General features: G+C 42.8%; 1 protein-coding gene across 5 annotated transcripts in view; it reads right to left on the bottom strand.

Annotated features, from left to right (window-relative positions):
• Iws1 (interacts with SUPT6H, CTD assembly factor 1) overlaps nt 1–14,082 on the bottom strand; it is a 48,697-nt gene extending 34,615 nt beyond the window's left edge. For 4 of the 5 annotated variants that reach the window (XM_051163826.1, XM_051163824.1, XM_051163825.1 and 1 more), the window contains exons 1-2: nt 13,783–14,082; nt 11,514–11,629 (exon numbers count right to left, since the gene is read on the bottom strand). In XM_051163826.1, coding sequence (XP_051019783.1) covers nt 11,514–11,629; nt 13,783–13,816 — 150 coding nt within the window. In that variant the 5' untranslated portion in view covers nt 13,817–14,082. The remainder of the gene's footprint in view (nt 1–11,513; nt 11,630–13,782) is intronic. The other variant, XM_051163822.1, reaches the window with a different exon arrangement.
• Nucleotides 14,083–18,498: the final 4,416 nt, after the last annotated feature.

The raw sequence follows: 18,498 nt of genomic DNA, 5'->3' as shown, positions 1-18,498 counted from the left end.
AAATAAGACTAATCTAATTAAACTAAGAATGTAATTTCCTCTCTTCCAGATATCTACTTCAAAATAAGGTCCAAGTCAGTCATGGTAGAGGATATTTGAAATCTCAGAATTAAGGGGGTAGAGGTTAACCACAAATTCAAGGCTAATCAGGGATATACAGTAAATACCAGGCCAACCAATGCTACATATTGAGACTTCAGAGAATCACAGACATTGTATTAGTTACTTCTCTGTTGCTGTGATTTCAGCACCATCATCAGTGGCAGGCAGCATCCAAGACCTTAGAGCAGCACCTGAAGAGTTCACATCTCTGCCCCAAACAAGAACTAAAGAGCTCTAATTTCAAATGGCATGAGACTCTTAAAATCTCAAAACGCACTCCCAGTGACATACTTCCCCCAACAAGGCTATACCTTCTACTTCCCAAATAGATACCACTTGGGGACCAAGTGTTGAAGAGAGTTATGGTGAACTGCCATAAGCTAAACCACATAAACAGAGAGAGAAACAAGGTTCAAGGTATAAACTTGATATAAAAAAAAGATAAAATGACAGAAATGAAACATGTCAAATACAACTATTTTAAGATTTAGAGTAGTCTCCTGTCACAGCTTTCCACGAAATTGGGATTCCAGGTCTATATATCATTCAAGCCAATTCAGAAGTAGTATCTTTATAGGGCGGTATGAATACATTTCACAAGGAGAAACCAAGAGGTCTAGCATAAAACTTGGATAAAAATGGCTTAAATTTGCCCTTAAAAATGGTTTTCATAATAGCACAGCATTTCAAGGAAATGCTATAGTCACTGAAATATAACAAGTTTAGGAACCTTTCCAAATTTGCAAGCTTTTCAAAATCCCCAAAGGCATTTTTCTCTTGAGTTCTCAATAAGCACTTAACATCAGACTTGATTTCAAGTCACCAAGAAAACAGGCATTTATCAAGTGCAGAGACTGTAGGAAGAACATACAATCCTGTGAGCACACTTAGCTTTCACCTTAGCACACTTCCTATTTCAGAGGAATGTAGGTAAAAAATTATGTAGAATGTCATGTAAAAAGGCAGGCATTCTAAAACTTTTCATCACAGAGGTCCATCATTAGAACATAGAATGCTCTTTAATGCAAATGTACACACACACACACACACACACACACACATTTGGCGAATGAGTGATAAAGGGTTAAGAGAATATTATAAAATGAGTAATGATTAATTCAATAAGCATGTGCTTAATGATTCCTATGCTCAAAGTTCCCAGGGCCTGACCCTAAGGACCTACTTTTCTAAAGAGAAGTCAGGCAAACACAAAACAATGCATAATAATATGATACACACCATTGGAAAGGTATATGAGATATTGAAAACCTATATGAGATAATACTAAACAGCTGTAAAACTTGTGTAGAGATGTATTTTTATTTAGTTTTATTTAGTTTATAGTGGTTGAATAAGGAAAGTAACTACAATAAAGGATGCCAAGAGAATTCAGGAAACAACAGAAGGCAAGGGAAAACTGAATTGGTTTCTAGAACATATTCCATGACACATCTACCACTTATCTCATTTACTGAGATGACTGTAGGCTAGTTCCAGAAGAAATAACAAGGCTCTCAGAACCGAAGCAAGATGAATGGGCAACAGTGTAGAGTAAGGAGCAAAGCAGCTCAGAAATCTCACAACTCCAGGATCCTTTCCCTGGCGTGTCATCAACAGTATGACACGACAATTAAGCCCTAAGTGTCAATGTCAAAAATCTGAATTGTAGGTGTGTAGGTGGCATATATCTTTAATCACAGAATTCAGGAGGCAGAGGTACGTTGATCTCTGTACATTTAAGACCATCCAAGACCACACTGAGGAAAAACAAAACAAAACCCTAAAATTTAAATACCCCAGAGAGACAAGCTAACTGGCCCAAGCAAGTGAAATGTGTGTGACTAAACTCACTTAGGCGAAACAGGAACACAAGGAATCAACATGAGCTGGGTAGCCTGCCCCCAAAACGTATCTGCTACCCTCTAACCTGAATTTCCTAACACATGGTTTAAGCTCCTACAATCCAATGTAAACTCCCACAGAGGGAGAATTGCAATGTCTTAGAAATTCAATTTTTAAAGCCGGGCATGGTGGCACACGCCTTTAATCCCAGCACTCAGGAGGCAGAGGCAGGTGGGCTGCTGTGAGTTTGAGGCCAGCCTGGTCTACAAAGAGACTCCAGGACAGCCAAAGCTACACAGAGAGACCCTGTCTCAAAAAAACAAAAATAAATAAATCAATAAGAAAATTCAGTTTTTACCATAAAAACATACAAAAACAAAGCTAAATTTAGAGTATCCTGTCTGTCAAAGCTACCTTACAAAGTCAAAAAAACAAAATCACTCCTGATGAATAAAAAGTTGGTTTTACACAAATCTGCAGATTTTATGATGAAACAACTCTTACCTACCTCTCCTCACATTTTAGTCCTGAACCAGAATTGTTCACTTTACACATGCTGTGCCCTTTATTTTTTATCACTTTCTCTTTTCATAACCTTGGCAGCCAAAAAGCTTGGCAAAAATATTCCTCACACAAAGCTTTCCTTTTCCATCTTCCTCTCTGGAAAGAATAGATTTTGTGCAATGTAACGTGAAAGTTACAACAGAGACTTGAGCCTCAGAACAGCTACCCAAAGCCCTGCCACTTACACTGTGACCTAGAAGGGACACCTGCATGATGCCTCAAATCCTCCTCATCTACAGTGTGATAGAGATAAATTATACTTTGGGGGGGGGGTTTTTGTTTTGTTTTGTTATTTTCAAAACAAGGTTTCTCTGTGTAACCCTGGCTGTCCTGGAATCTCTTTGTAGATCAGGCTGGCCTCAGACTCGCATACATCCTCCTGCCTCTGCCTCATGAGTGATGGGATTAAAACCAGCTAGTAATTACACTTTAAAGAACTGCTCTCAAAATAAATAAATAAATAAATAGCTGCTCTGAACATCAAATATATGAACCTTACTAGGTACAATTACTAATCATAAATTCTTTTAAGGCACAGCACCAACAGATGTGACAGTAAAGCTAGTTAGTCATTACTCTTTCATATGCCCCGACAGCATCTATTTCTACATCGCCAAAAAATAAAAAATAATATGAAAATAAAAATAAAAATAAAAAATCTGACTCTACCTATTTATCTCCATTGTACACTGACCTTAAGATCAGAGACCATTTTTTCCAATTAATTTTTTAAATTTTGTTTTATATGCATGATTGTTTTGCCTGTGCTTAAGGATGTGTATCACACATATGCTTGGTGCCCGCAAAACTAAAAGAGGGCATCAGATCCTCCGGAGCTGCAGTTACAGGCAGTTGTGAGCTGCTATGTTGGTCCTAAGAGTTGAACCTGTGTCCTGTGTAAGCGGAACAAGTGCTCTAAATCACTGAGCTGTAGTGGATATAAACATGTTTTTGTTTTGATCCCAAGTGTGGGATATGAAACAGACTTGTGTAGGGTGTGCAGTGTTTTCCCACCAAAAAAAGACTTGTGAGAGAACGGGTGATGTTTCTCCACTAGAAAAGAAACCACCTCTTGTGGGGCATGGTCTTTGCCAACTGATAAACATCCTAGTACAGACTCAGAGGGGATACATACATATATACATATATGCCCAAAACAAGAGGTGGGGCTTTTTGGTCTTGGCTGTTCATGATTCCACTTTGAGACGCTTCTAGAGAGAACCACTCCAGCAAACACTTCGAGGTTCCAGGTTCCGGCTGCTGCTCCGGGCTCTAATCACCTTTGCTAAATTGCTGGTTTATTGTTTAATGGGTCTATTGGAATCCTGCTGACTACACCAGAGGAATCGCTCCCAGGAACTGAGTCTAAAAAGGTCTACTTCTCCTGTTCCCATTAACCTCTTTTCTCTCCTATCTAGGGTAGGTGGGTTGGAAGGGAGGTATGAGCATTAAAGAACCCCAAATAAAGTCGGTTTGGAAAAGGTCAAGGCCTACACTGAGCCATCTCTCTAGGCCTAGTTTTACATTTTATAAAATTCATGAAGCAGTACTTGTATAAAACTCTACACAAAGGGGCGTCAGAAAAGGCTCTTACTGCTCTTCCAGAGGACCTGGGCTCAGCTCCTAGCAGCCATGTGGTGGCTCACACCTGTCCAACTCCATAAGAGCTGATACTCTCTTCTGGCCTCCGTGGGCACTGCATATACATAGTGCAAAGATATACATGGAATTTGAACACTTCACACACAGAAAATTAAACAAAACAAAATAACTTTAATCTTGGTGGTGGCACAGACTTTTAGTCCCAGCACTTGAGAAGAGGCAGATGGACCTCAATGGTCTGAGGCCAGCCTGGTCTACAGAGCAAGTTCCAAGCCAGTAATATGTGAGACTCTGTGTCAAAAACAAAGTTCCTAGACAGTACACAATCTGAAAATATTTGGGCTTTTGCTACATTCCATTTTCCAAAGGTAACAGGCAGACATGATGTGATATTTCATAATTCTCTCTCTCTGCACAGCAGTAACTCTGGTATCCATTCTGTGCAAGATTTGCTCCTACTAGGATGTCAGAAAAACATTAAGACTGGATTTACAAGAGGCAAGAGTTGTCAAACAGCATCAACTATGCTGGGTCTTCCTTCACACCCCAGAATGGGCCAGTGGAGGTTTAATGACCTTCAGCCAGGAATCTTCAGGCACCTCACAATCAGGCAAAAAGTACATCTTAGGGTGGGGATGGAAACTGAAGCTGTCTTCAGAGACCTGTGGCCAAGCCATGCTGTAGTCAGACCAATCTGGTCACCACTAAGTAGATCTAGTTGATATCTGCTGCTTCCAATAATGCACTCCTCAACTCTCAAAAGAGATGGAAGGTTTTGGGTCTAATGCTGAACAGGGAGGGGCACATAAGCATCAAGTGACACCAGATACTTTATTTCCTGTCAAATGTATGCAGAGCCATTTTTAATATGGAAAGGTCCTGATAACCAGAAAAAGTAAAAACAAAGTCAAACAAGGACTTGTAGAAGGAACCAAACTTTGCTGGCCTCCTCCTGGGAAATCAAATTTAAAGCCCTTGGAAAAGGTCCCCAGGGCAGAGAAAATGAAGAAACTTCTAAATTCAGTAAGAGGCAGAGTGCAATATCTGACCAAGATCACTTCCCTTCCAATCGCATAGCTTTTGATTCTTAAGTAGAGATCCTATTCTAGACCATCCCATCACAAATGCAGGTCCTCCTGCTCCATCCCCACTGGTACAGCTTTCTTTTTGGAGGAAGCAGTATCTCCTGCTTTAACATGGCTGGTGTGGAGGCTAAATCCTAGGTGAATGCATTCCATATCAGGGCTCCCATCTTCTGTCCCACCCTTAACCAAAGGCTGTACCTTGGACACAACATTTAGAAAACACAGGGGTTCTTTTCACTCTTTCCCCAGCTTGTAAGAATATGGCAATGAGCTGGGTGTGGTGGCACACGCCTCTAATCCCAGTACTAGGGAGGCAGAGGCAGGCAGATGTTTGTGAGTTTGAGGCCAGCCTGGTCTACAAAGAGAGTCCAGGACAGCCAAGGCTGTTAAGAGAGAAACCCTGCCTTAACCCCACCCACCCACCCCCAAAAAAGAATACGGCAACGAGCTGCTACCTCATTCCCACTCTTACTGAGAGCGCTCAGCTTCTGCAGCTGTGTCAGCCAGGGAAAAACTCACCATTTCCTACCAGAGGCCTGGATAAAAGACAGGCTTAAACTAAATCACTCCTGATTACTCCCCCAAAGAACAGAATTCATTTATAACCAGATTTGAGGAAATTGTGGCACAAAGTACTTGGGAAGAGATTCTAGACACAGGATACACTACAGGCCAGTTAGTTTGCAGGCCAGCACCAGGGGTTGAGACAGCTAGGAAGAGGGGCTAGAGACAGCTAGAGGTTAGGAGAACTGGCTGCGCTACCAGAAGACCCAGGTTTAATTCAAGCACACACGGTGGCTCAGAAAAGTTTCTAACTCCAGTTTCAAGGGATCTATACACTCTTCTGGCTCTGCAGGAGCAGTAATGCACCTGGTGTCCAGGCACACATACATGCAAAACATGTAATACATACATAACAACAACAACAACAAACAACAGACATTCTGGGTTAGAACAACAGCTAACACTGTTCTTAGAAACTATTCATTCCAAGGAGACAGGATTTGGTGGGATTATTTTATAAAGCAATATATGTCACAATGCATTATTCAAAACAACAGTACAATCAAGGGGCAGCAAGGAAGCTCAACAGCCTGGTGTGGTAAAGGAAAAAGGGACTTTAACAGTCTAAATGCCAGTAGTTTAAGGAATCACTAAATAAGCACTCAACAAACCAAAGTACAGATGGAAAACATGAAAAAATTAACAGGACCTTGTGGATGTGTACTATGCAGTTAGGCCCAGAATGGAGCTTTATTTGTCATTATTTCCTGAACATAGCATTCTAATTATACTAGGTATAGTGAGTAATCTAGCAATGGCTGAAGGTATAGAGAACAAGTGTATGTTACACAAAAACTATGCCTTCAAAAAAATTTTTAAGACAAGAAACTCACTAGCAGCCCAGGCTAGCCTTCAAACTTGTTGCAATCCTCCTACCTGTTTCCAAAGTGCTAGAATTTCAGGCATGAGCCATCATGCTTGACTTAACCATCTTAAATGATTCAAAGCTTCACGCATGCCAAGGACACGCTCTACCCCTGAGCTATACCCCCATTCGTGTGTCAGCTGTAATAAACGGGAGCATCCTTGATTTGGGTTTCAGATGGCAGGGATGAGGCAAAGAGTTCTGGAATCAATTTCCATAGACACAGGGGTGACTAGTGAGATTCTTAATGACATGAAGAAATACTTAATGTTATCATAAGCAAAGAGATTAAAAATAATATACAGAACAAAATATACATATCTTAAGTAACTTAAAAGATACATAAGTTTTTAATGCTTGGGGAAGGCTAATATGTAGGAGAAATAATCTCTATAGCCTATTTCTGAAACAGTAGTATGTTACTATTAATTTCCTTCTTTAAAATGATTTAATTTCCAAGTTTTTCACATATACAGTTACCTGTTTAAGATACATATGAGTACAAACAAGCAATTGTCAATGTTTACCACTAAGTATGAGGCTACCTTAATGGGTTCTAAGCTGACACAGTTAGTACTGTCCCAAGGTGGAAATTTAAAATGCCACATGATAGATGATTCAGCAGTCAAGAGCACCGATTGTTTTTTCAGAGGACCTGAGTTCAATTCCCAGCACCCACATGGCTGGTCACATCTTTCTTTAACTCCAGTCCCAGGAGATCTGACACTTCTTCCAGCCTCTGCAGGTACCAGGCGCACACTCACTACATAGACACACATGCAGATAAAACAACCCCCCCAACACACACACACACACACACACACACACACACGATGGGGGAAAAAACACTTTACACTATTAATAATTCTATTTTAAACATTTTACTTTTAGGGCATGGAGAAATGGCTCCATGGTTACAAGCCACTCTTCCAGAGGACACAGATTCAACTCCCAGCACCCACTTGGCCACTCAGAACTGTCTGTAACTTCAGTTCCAGGAGACCTAATGACTCCTTCTGGCTTCTGAAGGCACCAGGCACACAGGTGGTGCATGGACATACATGGAAGTAAAACATCCACACATATAAAAGAAAATATAAAGAAATTCTGCTTTTAAGCTGGGCATGGTGGCGCACACCTTTAATCCCAGCACTTGGGAGGCAGAGGCAGGTGGATATATGAGTTCGAGGCCAGCCTGGTCTACAAAGCGAGTCCAGGGCAGCCAAGGCTACACAGAGAGACCTTGTCTCAAAAAACAAAACAAACAAAAAAAGGAAATCTTGCTTTTATTATTTGTGTGTGTGTGTTTGTGTGCGCCAGAACAGGGTGCAAGACTGCTTGAAGCTAGAGGTGCTCCTGACACGGTACTGCCAACTAAACCTGGGTCCTCTGGAAGAGCAGCAGATACCGTTAACCACTGAGTTATCCTCTCAATCCCTACACTATTAATAATTCTTACCTGTCATCAATTAAAAATAGAATTTAACTTACTTAAGAGCCTCTAAAACACTGACTGACATCAAAACACCTAAATAACAAGCCATTCTAAAACCTGTAATTTGCCCACCTCCCATGCCCTATAGATTACAATCCCCACACTTGCTCCCTGATGTCCTTTGAGGACTTTAAACACACTACCACTTGAGGTCACTGGCAATAATGTTCTTTCCCTACAGTCGCATGCCTTAAAAGGCTATTTCCTTGGTATCCTTCCCCAACCACCCCCTTTAAATAGCTCCTTTGTAATAAGGCCTACATGGACCTACTCAACACGGAATACTACCTTCCATCTTTCTAAAGACATATATATATATATTCTTTCTACTGGAAAATAAACCCAACAATGAAATTTTGTTTTTTAGTCAAGGGTATGCCCAAAGCACCTTTTAAAAAAGCAACACACACACACACGACACACAGCTAATGCCCAATAAATAAGTTCAATGAATACATGAATGATGTGAATGTATAAACTGAAAAATAACATGACTGTTTTATATATATAACATATATAAAATAACACAGTGAATACAATTTCTTTTTGTTTTGTTTTTCAAGACAGGGTTTCTGTGTAGCTTTGGCTGTCCTAGACTCACTTTGTAGACCAGCTGGCCTCGAAATCACAGCGACCTTTTGCCTCTGCGTCCCAAGTGCTGGGATTAAAGGCATGCACCACCATGCTGGCTCTCAATACAATTTCTTTTTATTTTTGGCTTCTTGAAACAGGGTTTCTCTGTGTTGCCTTAGCTGTCCTACACTCACTTTGTAGACCAGGCTGGCCTTGAACTCACAGCAATCCGCCTGCCTCTACCTCCTGAGTGCTGGGATTAAAGGTGTGCACCATCACACCTGGCTTCTCGATACAATTTCTAAGGCATATATCTACTACTTAAAATTGGACAATCTTTTACACTTATGAATTAAAAAGGTCAGTCATAAAATTCTTAGAAAATTTAATCACCTTTATCATTCCTATTTGTTTCAGTGTAATCTACCAAATACTTGTGCTGATATACTGGGAAGTTACAGTTTTATGTTGTTAATACTAAGAGCAGCTATATGACCTAGGAAGGGGTGTGCGTGTGTGTGTGTGTGTGTGTGTGTAGTTTGTTTGTTTGTTTTTCGAGACAGAATTTCTCTGTGTAATAGCCCTGGCTGTCCTGGAACTGTCTTTGTAAACCAGGCTGGCCCCAAACTCAGAGACCCGCCTGCCTCTGCCTCCTGAGTGCTGGGATTAAAGGCGTTAGCCACCACACCTGGCACAGGTAGGTATATTAAGTAGCTTCAAAAATATTTAGGACAAATGTTAAATGTTAAAATGCACACAAAATTCACCACTTTTTTGTTATTAAACTAAAACAGCTTTTAAAACCACATTTGCGAGCCGGGCATGGTGGCCCTCGCCTTTAATCCAACACTTAGGAGGCAGAGGCAGGTGGATCACTGTGAGTTCAAGGCCAGCCTGGTCTACAAAGCGAGTCCAGGACAGCCAAGGCTACACAGAGAAAACCTTTCTCGAAAAAACAAAAACAAACAAACAACAAGCCATATTTGCTGCTAAAGGAGAAGAATCAAAAGTTTAAGACCCAAGACTCAAAACCCAAGACCAGCTGGGGTTACATAAAGAGTCCAAGGCTCTAGCCTGGGCAATTTAGCAAGACTCTGCCTTGAAAATAAAAATAAAGATGAATGAGATCGTGCCATCTGTAAACACATTTGCCACTAAAGTTGATAATTGTTACAGGATATTTGATTATTGTAGATAGAAAACTTATTTGTTAGCAAAATATAAAAACCTAGAGACTGCATTTGTCAGAGGCAGCTAGCGATGTTCCAAAGAGACGGATGCAGTTTGGGTGTGCCTCCAAAGAATGGGAAGTTCAAGCTCAACAGTCAGAGCACTGGCCCAGGTTCAATTTCTAGCATATACATGGCCGCTTACAACTGTCTATAACTCCAAGATCTGATACCCTCACACATACTGGCAGGCAAAACACTAGTGAACATAAAACGTTAAAAAAAAAAAAAGAATGTAAAGTTCCATAGGCAAGTTGTTGCTTGGGAGGGGTCTTGTGGTCTTTGCTGGGTATCCCTGAGCTACCCCACCAGAAAAGTGAAATGGTTTGATCCCTATTGACTTGACTTGTAACCCCTACACCACAATGATGACATAGTTCAACCTGCAAAGGGTATAGGGAAGAGCTAGAGACTTCTTTTAAGCAACTGGACTTTTGGCAGGTCCTTTTTGAGGAGCTCCGGGTAAGAGACAGAGATCCTCTTTTTGGGTGTGCAGGAACAACACAGGAGCAGCTGGCAGGACACAGGTAAAACAACATTCTCAGAAAGAGAGCTAAGGAGCCCTCTTGAGTTTGAGGGAGCTTAAGAGAAAGGCAGACTAGCAAGGTAAAAAGACACAAATAGAAAGAGATTTCCAAGGAGCTAGTAGTTTAGTTGTAAAAGCAGGCTTGTAAATAGATATTTTGCATACAGTTCAGAAAAGAAAACCTCCCTGAGCTAGCAAGTTTCTACTGCAGTTTACACCTCATATGTCTTTACTGGCATAAGCATGAGATAATTTAAATGGTTACAGATAACCTAAGTTCAACCCTGAGAACCCACTTGGTGGAAGGAGGGAACTAATTCCTGCAAGCTGTCTTCTGACCTCCACATCATGGCATGTCCAGGCCCCACCTTCACATAAATATAATAAAAAATAAAAGGTAACTCGGTGGTAGAGTATTTACTTTCCTAGCAGATGCAAAGCCCTGGCTTTAATCCCAAGGAACACAATAACAAACCAAACACAGCAAAACAGTATTTTTGAGTTATAATCCTAGACCTTGCGATAGATCAAATGAGCCTAATTCCTGACATAAACTTTAATAAATGGCTATCTCCCCTGACTATTTCAAGTGGTATTTCTGACTACAAATGTCAGGTATTATTTAGGGATGGTGAAGCCTGCTAATACATCACACTCTGAATAAACAGGCATAGCTGAAAACTGCCTAGTATTTGAAATCTGACCCAACAGAACTTTTTTCCCTGTGATTATCAGTGACCAGACCATTCCTACTCATTTTAAAATAATCTGAGCTACCATACCTTTAATCCCAGCATTTGGGAGGCAGAGGTAGGGAGATCACTGTGAGTTCAAGGCCAGCCTGGTCTACAAAGTGAGTCCAGGACAGCCAAGGACACACAGAGAAATTCTGTCTCGAAAATCCAAAACCCAAACCAACCAAACAAACAAACAAAAAACCCTACTAATGTACACTCTTTTACTGACGGGGAAGAAAAGAGCTGTGCCAATCTCTAAAACCTCTAAAGCTCCTAAATAAAATAGGTGCCAGAGAAATGTAAGGGAAGCCTCCTCAACAACACTGTACCTCTGAATGCCGCTCTACACTTCCAGGGTCGGATCCGGACTGCTGCTCATTTACATCGTCCTCACCATCTGACCCTGAATCCCGCTCGTCCTGTACTGGGGTGGCACCACCATCATCTGCTTAAAAACAAAACAAAACCCCACTTAGAGTACAAGATGGATGACATCTATAACAATGTTTATGCTTAACATGAATATCTACAGCTAAGAAGGGCATACCTAATCTAAAAGCCAGATTTACTACTTTTGAAGAAGCATAGCTAATGATGATGCAAATGCTCCGAGCCAGCAACAGAATACTCCTATCAACACTAATAACTATTAACATGTAATGTGGCACACATAGTAGTGAAAATATCCCATAAAGGAGAAGCCTAGAAAAATCACTAAATGCCAAATCAAAAATCATCTAAATAGTAGTTTCAATTTTTTATTGTCTATCTTTCCAAGATATTTGCCACCTTCTAATGCACTGTGACCTAACAAGTTATTTTCTTTACTGTGGACTTTTTGATTCATAACTTAATCTCTGGAGCCCAGAATACTGTCTGTGAAACAGTATACAGGAAGTGCTTGATTATGAAGAGAGAACACAGGAACTTCAGCCCAGAGATAGTAAAAATTCCCTGAAGAATAAACTGTAATTGTGTAGAATGAATAGTAAATATGAACTGTCACCTAACCTTAGCCAATACCTTAAAAATACAAAGTAAAACTATCCTTGAGAGGTATATAGGAACACTGATTAGCAGTTTAAGAAATAAGTAGCCGAGTGGTGGTGAGACACATCTTTAATCCCAGCACTCGGGAGGCAGATGCAGGCTGATCTCTGTGAATTGAGTCCAGCCTGGTCTACAAAGCGAGTCCAGGACAGCCAAAGCTAGACAGAGAAACCCCGTCTCAAAAACCAACCAAACAAACAAAGTTTCAAAAGTTTAACAACTGTGCTCAAACAGTTGGATGACAAGAGAGATGAGGGCAGATAAGGGGTAAAATTTTTGTCATAAAATAATAGGAAAACATCACAGAATGGCAAAAAATAACTAGGTCGCCTAAGAATAAAATAAAAATAATTAAAATAAGAACCCCAACTAAACACACAATTTTAATCCTAGCACTGGGGAGGTGGAGGCAGGCTGATCTCTGATCTCTGTGGATTCAAGGCCAGCCTGGTCTACAAACGGAGTTAGAGGCCAGTCAGAGAGCTACAGAGTGAGACCGTCTCAAAAAATCCAATCCATATGGGCTGGAGAGATGGCTCAGAGGTTAAGGACACTGTCTGCTCTTCCACAGGTCCTGAGTTCAATTCCCAGCAACCCCATGGTGGCTCACAACCATCTATATTGGGATCTGATGCTCTCTTCTGGCATGCCATACCAGACTAAGAACCAAAACAGCTAAAAGAATGGGTGTGTGTGTATGTGTTAGGGACTGCTGTCTTTTTTGCTACCTCAACGTTTCTTATAACATAGCCTATGCACCATGTCACAAAGAATTATTGTTGAACTTAATCTTAAAATGACAACTAACTGAAAATACTTTGAAAACATTTTTTTTTAATGTTTTAAAAAATGTTTTAGGCAAAACAACGGTGGAGGTTCAAGACAACAGAATCTGTTATCATTACTGTCGTCATTACAAATTTAAGTCAAAACAGAAAACAGCTTAAAGCTTAGCCTCTGTTACAGCACTTTTGATACAGAAAGCCACAAGAAATCGGCGCCCAGCTGTTGTAAGCCAGCCTGGTCCCTGTCCCGTTCTCTTTACATCCAGTGTGCCTAGCACAGTGGGGGCGATTTCTGTCTAGCCGGCACGCAAGTCACCCTAACTACCAGAGCATTCCTCGCTTTAAAAAGACCTGTGTAAAGGAAAAGACCCTCCGCTTTCTTCCTGGGAAGCCAGTATTACAGGAGAAAATTAAAGTAGCCCTAACTGGCAAACGAAGAGTCTACAAAGGACGCCTGTCGCCACTGAACAGTTTCATAGGAGCCCGGAAAAACTCAACTCCTGACAATTCCCTTAATAGGACATATTTCGTTCTCGGTAGGTATAAGCGACAACTTGAGCAAAAACCCTTCGTGGACCGGGGAAAACAGATTCTTCCCTTAAGAGTTAGTTCCCTCTCCCGGGTTCCGGCTCCCACCCCGCCTCGCCGTTACTCTCGGGAGGCAGGAGGCGACATCCCACCCTGAATTAAGGGGCTCTTTCTCTCCCTTCCTTGTTGGGGCGCGGGGCCGAGCCGCAGCCGGGTCCTTCCCGTCCCGACCCACCTGACTGGTCACCGCTGTAGTACTCCGAGTCCATGGCAGGCGGGCTCTCGGCGGGGAGTGTCCGCGCCACGCGCCGCCCCCGTCGCGTCCTTCCTGACGGAGTGACCTCCCTCGGCGACGCAGCGCTTCAGCCTCGGAGAGTCCGGAGAAGTCCGCAGCGGCGGGCGCAGACGCCACGACCAGGAAACCCCAGCTATCAGAGAGGGCCGTACCTCCTCACAAGCCGCCGGCAAAGTGAAGAACCGCGCTCGACTTCCCAGAAGCACCTCTAGGGCCAAAATGGCGCCTGCCCACGGCCCTCAGAGAAATGCAATGCGCAGGCGCCGTCACCTTTGCGTCGGCCAATCAGAACATGCTTTGGTAATATGACGCCGTGGCGTCATCGGGAAAGAGACTGCTGGGAGAACTGAGTGGGAGCGGGAAGTTCGGCTTTAGTTAAATAATGTCCTCGCACCAGATTTGGTCTGTCTCCAGTGGGAGTAATGTTACTCGCTTGGCTCTGTGTTCGAGCTTGCGTTGAGAAACATATTAGTTCTTGCGAAAGGTGAAAACCCGTTAAAACTACGTTCTAACATTTGGCCAAATAAGTGTAGTTCCAGTTCCCGCCCTTTAGTTTAGAAAGAGGGTAGCGCTTTGTTCTCTGGGAGTTGTAGTTTAAGGGTTAGGGAACGCTGATGAATTACTGCCTGGAGCGCTCAAAAACATCTTGCCTGTGCAAGGTCTCAGATTGGATTCCCTTTGCCAAGAAAGGTAAAAATAAGATAAAATAAAGTAATAAAATATAAAATGGCTGGTCCTTATAAAGCATTTAATTTTCTCTCTTTACAAAATAGCTAAAGTAGCCGGGCATGGTGGCACACGCCTTCAATCCCAGCACTTGGGAGGCACAGGCTGGTTGATTGCTGTGAGTTCAAGGCCAGCCTGGTCTACAAAGTGAGTCCAGGACACCCAAGGCTACACAGAGAAATTCTGTCTCGAAAAACCAACCAGTCAAAACCCAACAAACAAAGAAACAAAACCCCCAAAACCCTCTCTCAAAATAGCTAAACTACGACTCAAACCCATTTGCTTAACAAGTATACATCTGTCTTTCTTCTCCTCCTCCTCCTCCTCCACCTCCTCCTCCTCTTCCTTCTTCTTCTCCTTTTTTTTGAGACAGGGTTTCTCTGTGTAGCCTTGCTGTCCTGGACTCGCTTTGTAAACCAGGCTAGCCTCGAACTGCTGGCCTCGAACTCATGTCTGTCTCAAACTCACAACTGCCTCTGCCTCCCAGTGCTGGGATTAAAGCTGTGGGCCACCACGGATCTTTGTTTTAAGAGTTCCTAGCGGTGTGTGTGTGTGTGTGTGTGTGTGTGTGTGTGTGTGTGTGTGTGTGTGAACACATTCCTTTAATCTCAGCGCTCAGGAGGCAGAGGCAGGCAGATGTCTGAGTTCGAGGCCAACCTGGTCTACAGAGTGAGTTCCATGACAGGCAAGGCTACAGAGAGACACTTGGTCTCAGAAACACATGCTCTCATACACACACACACACGCACACACACACACACGCACACACACACACACAATACACACACACATCCTCCCTCCCTCCCTCTCTCTCTCCCTGATAAAATCCTGATGGAGTAAGCAGCTACGCGCTCATCGGGTTCCAGGATTTTGAGTAACTAGTTCGTGGTCCTCAGTCAGTTGAGTAAGTGAGTGTTGAGGAAGTAATGGTTTGTACTCCTTAGTGCAACAGAGTAGAAAGGGATTTCAAAACACAAGGATTGAAGATTAGAGCTATCATGATAAGGGGCCCAATTTTTTAAAAAGTTATTGATGTTTCCCAGGTGCCTGTCCAGTCTCATAGGGACTATCTGGCTCGAGGTTCTGTTTGTTTTTGTTTTTTAAGCTGTCTGCTGTTCTTAGACACCTGATAACTTCACGTAGAAGTAACATTCCTCCCCTAACACAGGACAGAGTCCTCCCTTCCTGCAGTAATGAGATTTAATCCCCATCTATTTTGTAATACCATGGCTGCCCGGGAGGCCAACTGAGTCTAGGGCTTTTCAATGATGTTCTGTCAGATAATTGTTGAGCAAGTTGGCTATGTTGTACTCGTTGGAGACCAGTGCCATTTCCAATGGCTCCAATATCCCTACCAGGACTGGAAGTAGTATGTCATTCCTTTTAGTTCAGTCAGGGGTGGGCTGGTGGTTTATTTTATCCTCAAGAATAATCACAAGACCAGAAATTGGAAATACGATTTGGCACATGGGGTAATTAATAGGGTAGCAGAAGACGACACCATTGGGACATGTCAAATAGGTGTCATCAGGAACTTTTGAGTTGGAAATTAACCTCATGCTGTTGGGATGGGGGAATCGCAAAATTGTCTCTACCCACAATTCGTACAGGCCAGGCCTGGAGACAGGACTTGGATGTGGGATTTTAGTTAAGCCTGTGCCTAAGTATGTAATTCGTCTCTCTCTCTCAGGCAGACCCAACAGTCTTTTCCTAGGTCAGGCTGGATTTTAAAGAGCATTCCGTGGCTACCGTTTATGAGGACAATCACTCTAAGGAGGGAAGCATAGGAGTCCAAGGGGTAGCTTAGGGTTTTGCTGGCTTGGTTTTTCTAAGGAGGGATTTTATCATCAGAAAGGGGGAAGTGCTTGATCCTCTTGTGGGCCAGTGCAGGTGCTGTCGGCTTCCAGGTGGGAGCAGAGGAACCTTAGCATCAAAGGCCTCAATTCTTTAAGGAGTGGCTAGAATATTCAGAGCGAGGCCCATGTGCAAGGTGCTTGGATTTCACTGCAGCTCTGGAAAAGAGTTTCTCACTGTGTTACAATTAGCTCTTTTTAATGAGATTGCCAGGACCAGACAGCAGTGGAAACTCAGGCATTCCAAAGCCAGTGATGATACTGCAGTGTTACAGCCTTTTGGTTAAGCTGCAGTTCTAATGGCAGAGGGTGCCGGCAGATGCCGGAAACCTACCAGAACGCAGGTCAGGCTGTTGGTTCATCAGCAGCCCCGAGGTTAAGTGGGCTTCAGCCGCTGCCGAGGCAGTTCCATCATTGATGTCTGACTGACAGTCAAACCTGAGGATCCAGCTTCGAATTCTTCAGGGAGGAGGGGAGCTCTTCCTTCTCCAGGGTAAATGATGAGTCTCAGATGGTCATGGTGGAATAGATGATAGCAGCTCTTTATTTCTTGTGAAGCAGGGACTTATAAACCTTGGGCAGTGGGAGGAGTTTTGAGGGTGAATGTGTTTGAAGGTGATGGGGCTCCCTAGGGTTCCAGGGATACCTCCTTTACATGCAATAGCACAGTCTTATCATAAGAGGGGGAACACAGTACTTAATTATGCTATGAGTGGGGGGAAAACTCCAGGTATGGTTAAATGTCATTTGCTGAAAGCTAAGGTCTCGTTAGAATTGGGTGGGGTATTTCCAGGAATTCCCAGGTGCTTGCTGAACAGGTTCTACTGGAAGAAAGGGAGTTGAACCTGTTTTTTCCCTAAGGACTATGTGACATTCCTCAGGCAGAGGATGTGGGGATTCAGACTCCCTGGATCAAGCGGAGAAGAGGGAGCCCTGCTGACAAAGGGAGTCAGTCATTTTGCACCAAGCTCGGGGGCTATCCAGTAATGCCAGACATCAACCTTAACAGCAGGGTTCCCCAACACATATGGATCCAAGCTATGGATGGGGACAGAGATGTCTATATCTTTTATTCCAGCAGAGGGTGGCCTTTGGAAAGATGTCCTTGCTCATTAGACAGCTGTCTGAGGCCAAGCTTTTGATTTACCAAGTTTGTAAGACCTTTAAACTCCATTATTTGTACTATTCCTTGTTTTTTTTCTGGCTTGTGTTCCACTTGATATCCAAAGGATTCTGACTACTGAATTTGATGTAATCAGTGGAGGTAGGGGCCCCTGACCAGGCACCTGGGGAGACAAAAATGGCTCAAGATCAGTCCTGCAGAATGGACTGGAGCAGTTCTTCACAAACACCAACAAGGGGCCTTGGGACCCTACTGTACGTAGGTAGCTACAATATGGCTTATTTCTATTGAGGAGTCATGACAGGATTCAGAGATGAGTGCAATTAGGTTCTATGTAGTTGTTGATAAGTTATAGCAATATCTCAAAGATACTAAACTGGCAAGTCTTCTTCCTCCTCTTCTTCCTCTTTCTTCTCCTCCTCTTCTTCTTCTTCCTTTTCTTCTTCTTCTTTCTCTTTTCTCAAGGAAACTAAACTGGCCATGTCTTCTTCCTCCTCTTTCTCCTCCTCTTCTTCTCTTTTTGAGGCAATGTTTCTCTGTGTACTCCATGGCTATTCTAAAACTCCATCTGTAGACCAAGCTAGCCTCAAATTCGCAGTGATCTGCCTGCCTCTGCCTCCCTGTGTGCTGGGATTAAAGGTGTGTACCACCATGCCCAGGTTAAAGGCCAGTTCCTTATTTTTATTTTTTTTATGTATACAGTGTTCTGCCTGCATGTACACCTGCAGGCCAGAAGAAAGCATCAGATCACATTAGAGATGGTTGTAAGCCACCATATGGTTGCTGGGAATTGAACTCAGGAAGAGCAGGCAGCACTCTTAACCACTGAGCCATCTCTCCAGCCCTAAAGGCCAGTTCTTAATAAGACTAGCCAGGCAGTAATAGCCCATGACTTTAAAAAGAATTTGAGCCATGAGATTTTTTTGGGGGACAGGTGTAGGACTGAGAATAAAG

The sequence above is a fragment of the Acomys russatus genome, chromosome 20, assembly GCF_903995435.1.
Source record: "Acomys russatus chromosome 20, mAcoRus1.1, whole genome shotgun sequence".
NCBI classification, from domain to species: domain Eukaryota; kingdom Metazoa; phylum Chordata; class Mammalia; order Rodentia; family Muridae; genus Acomys; species Acomys russatus.
Note: the sequence above shows the minus strand (reverse complement) of the source record. Positions and strands in the feature narration are given on the sequence as shown.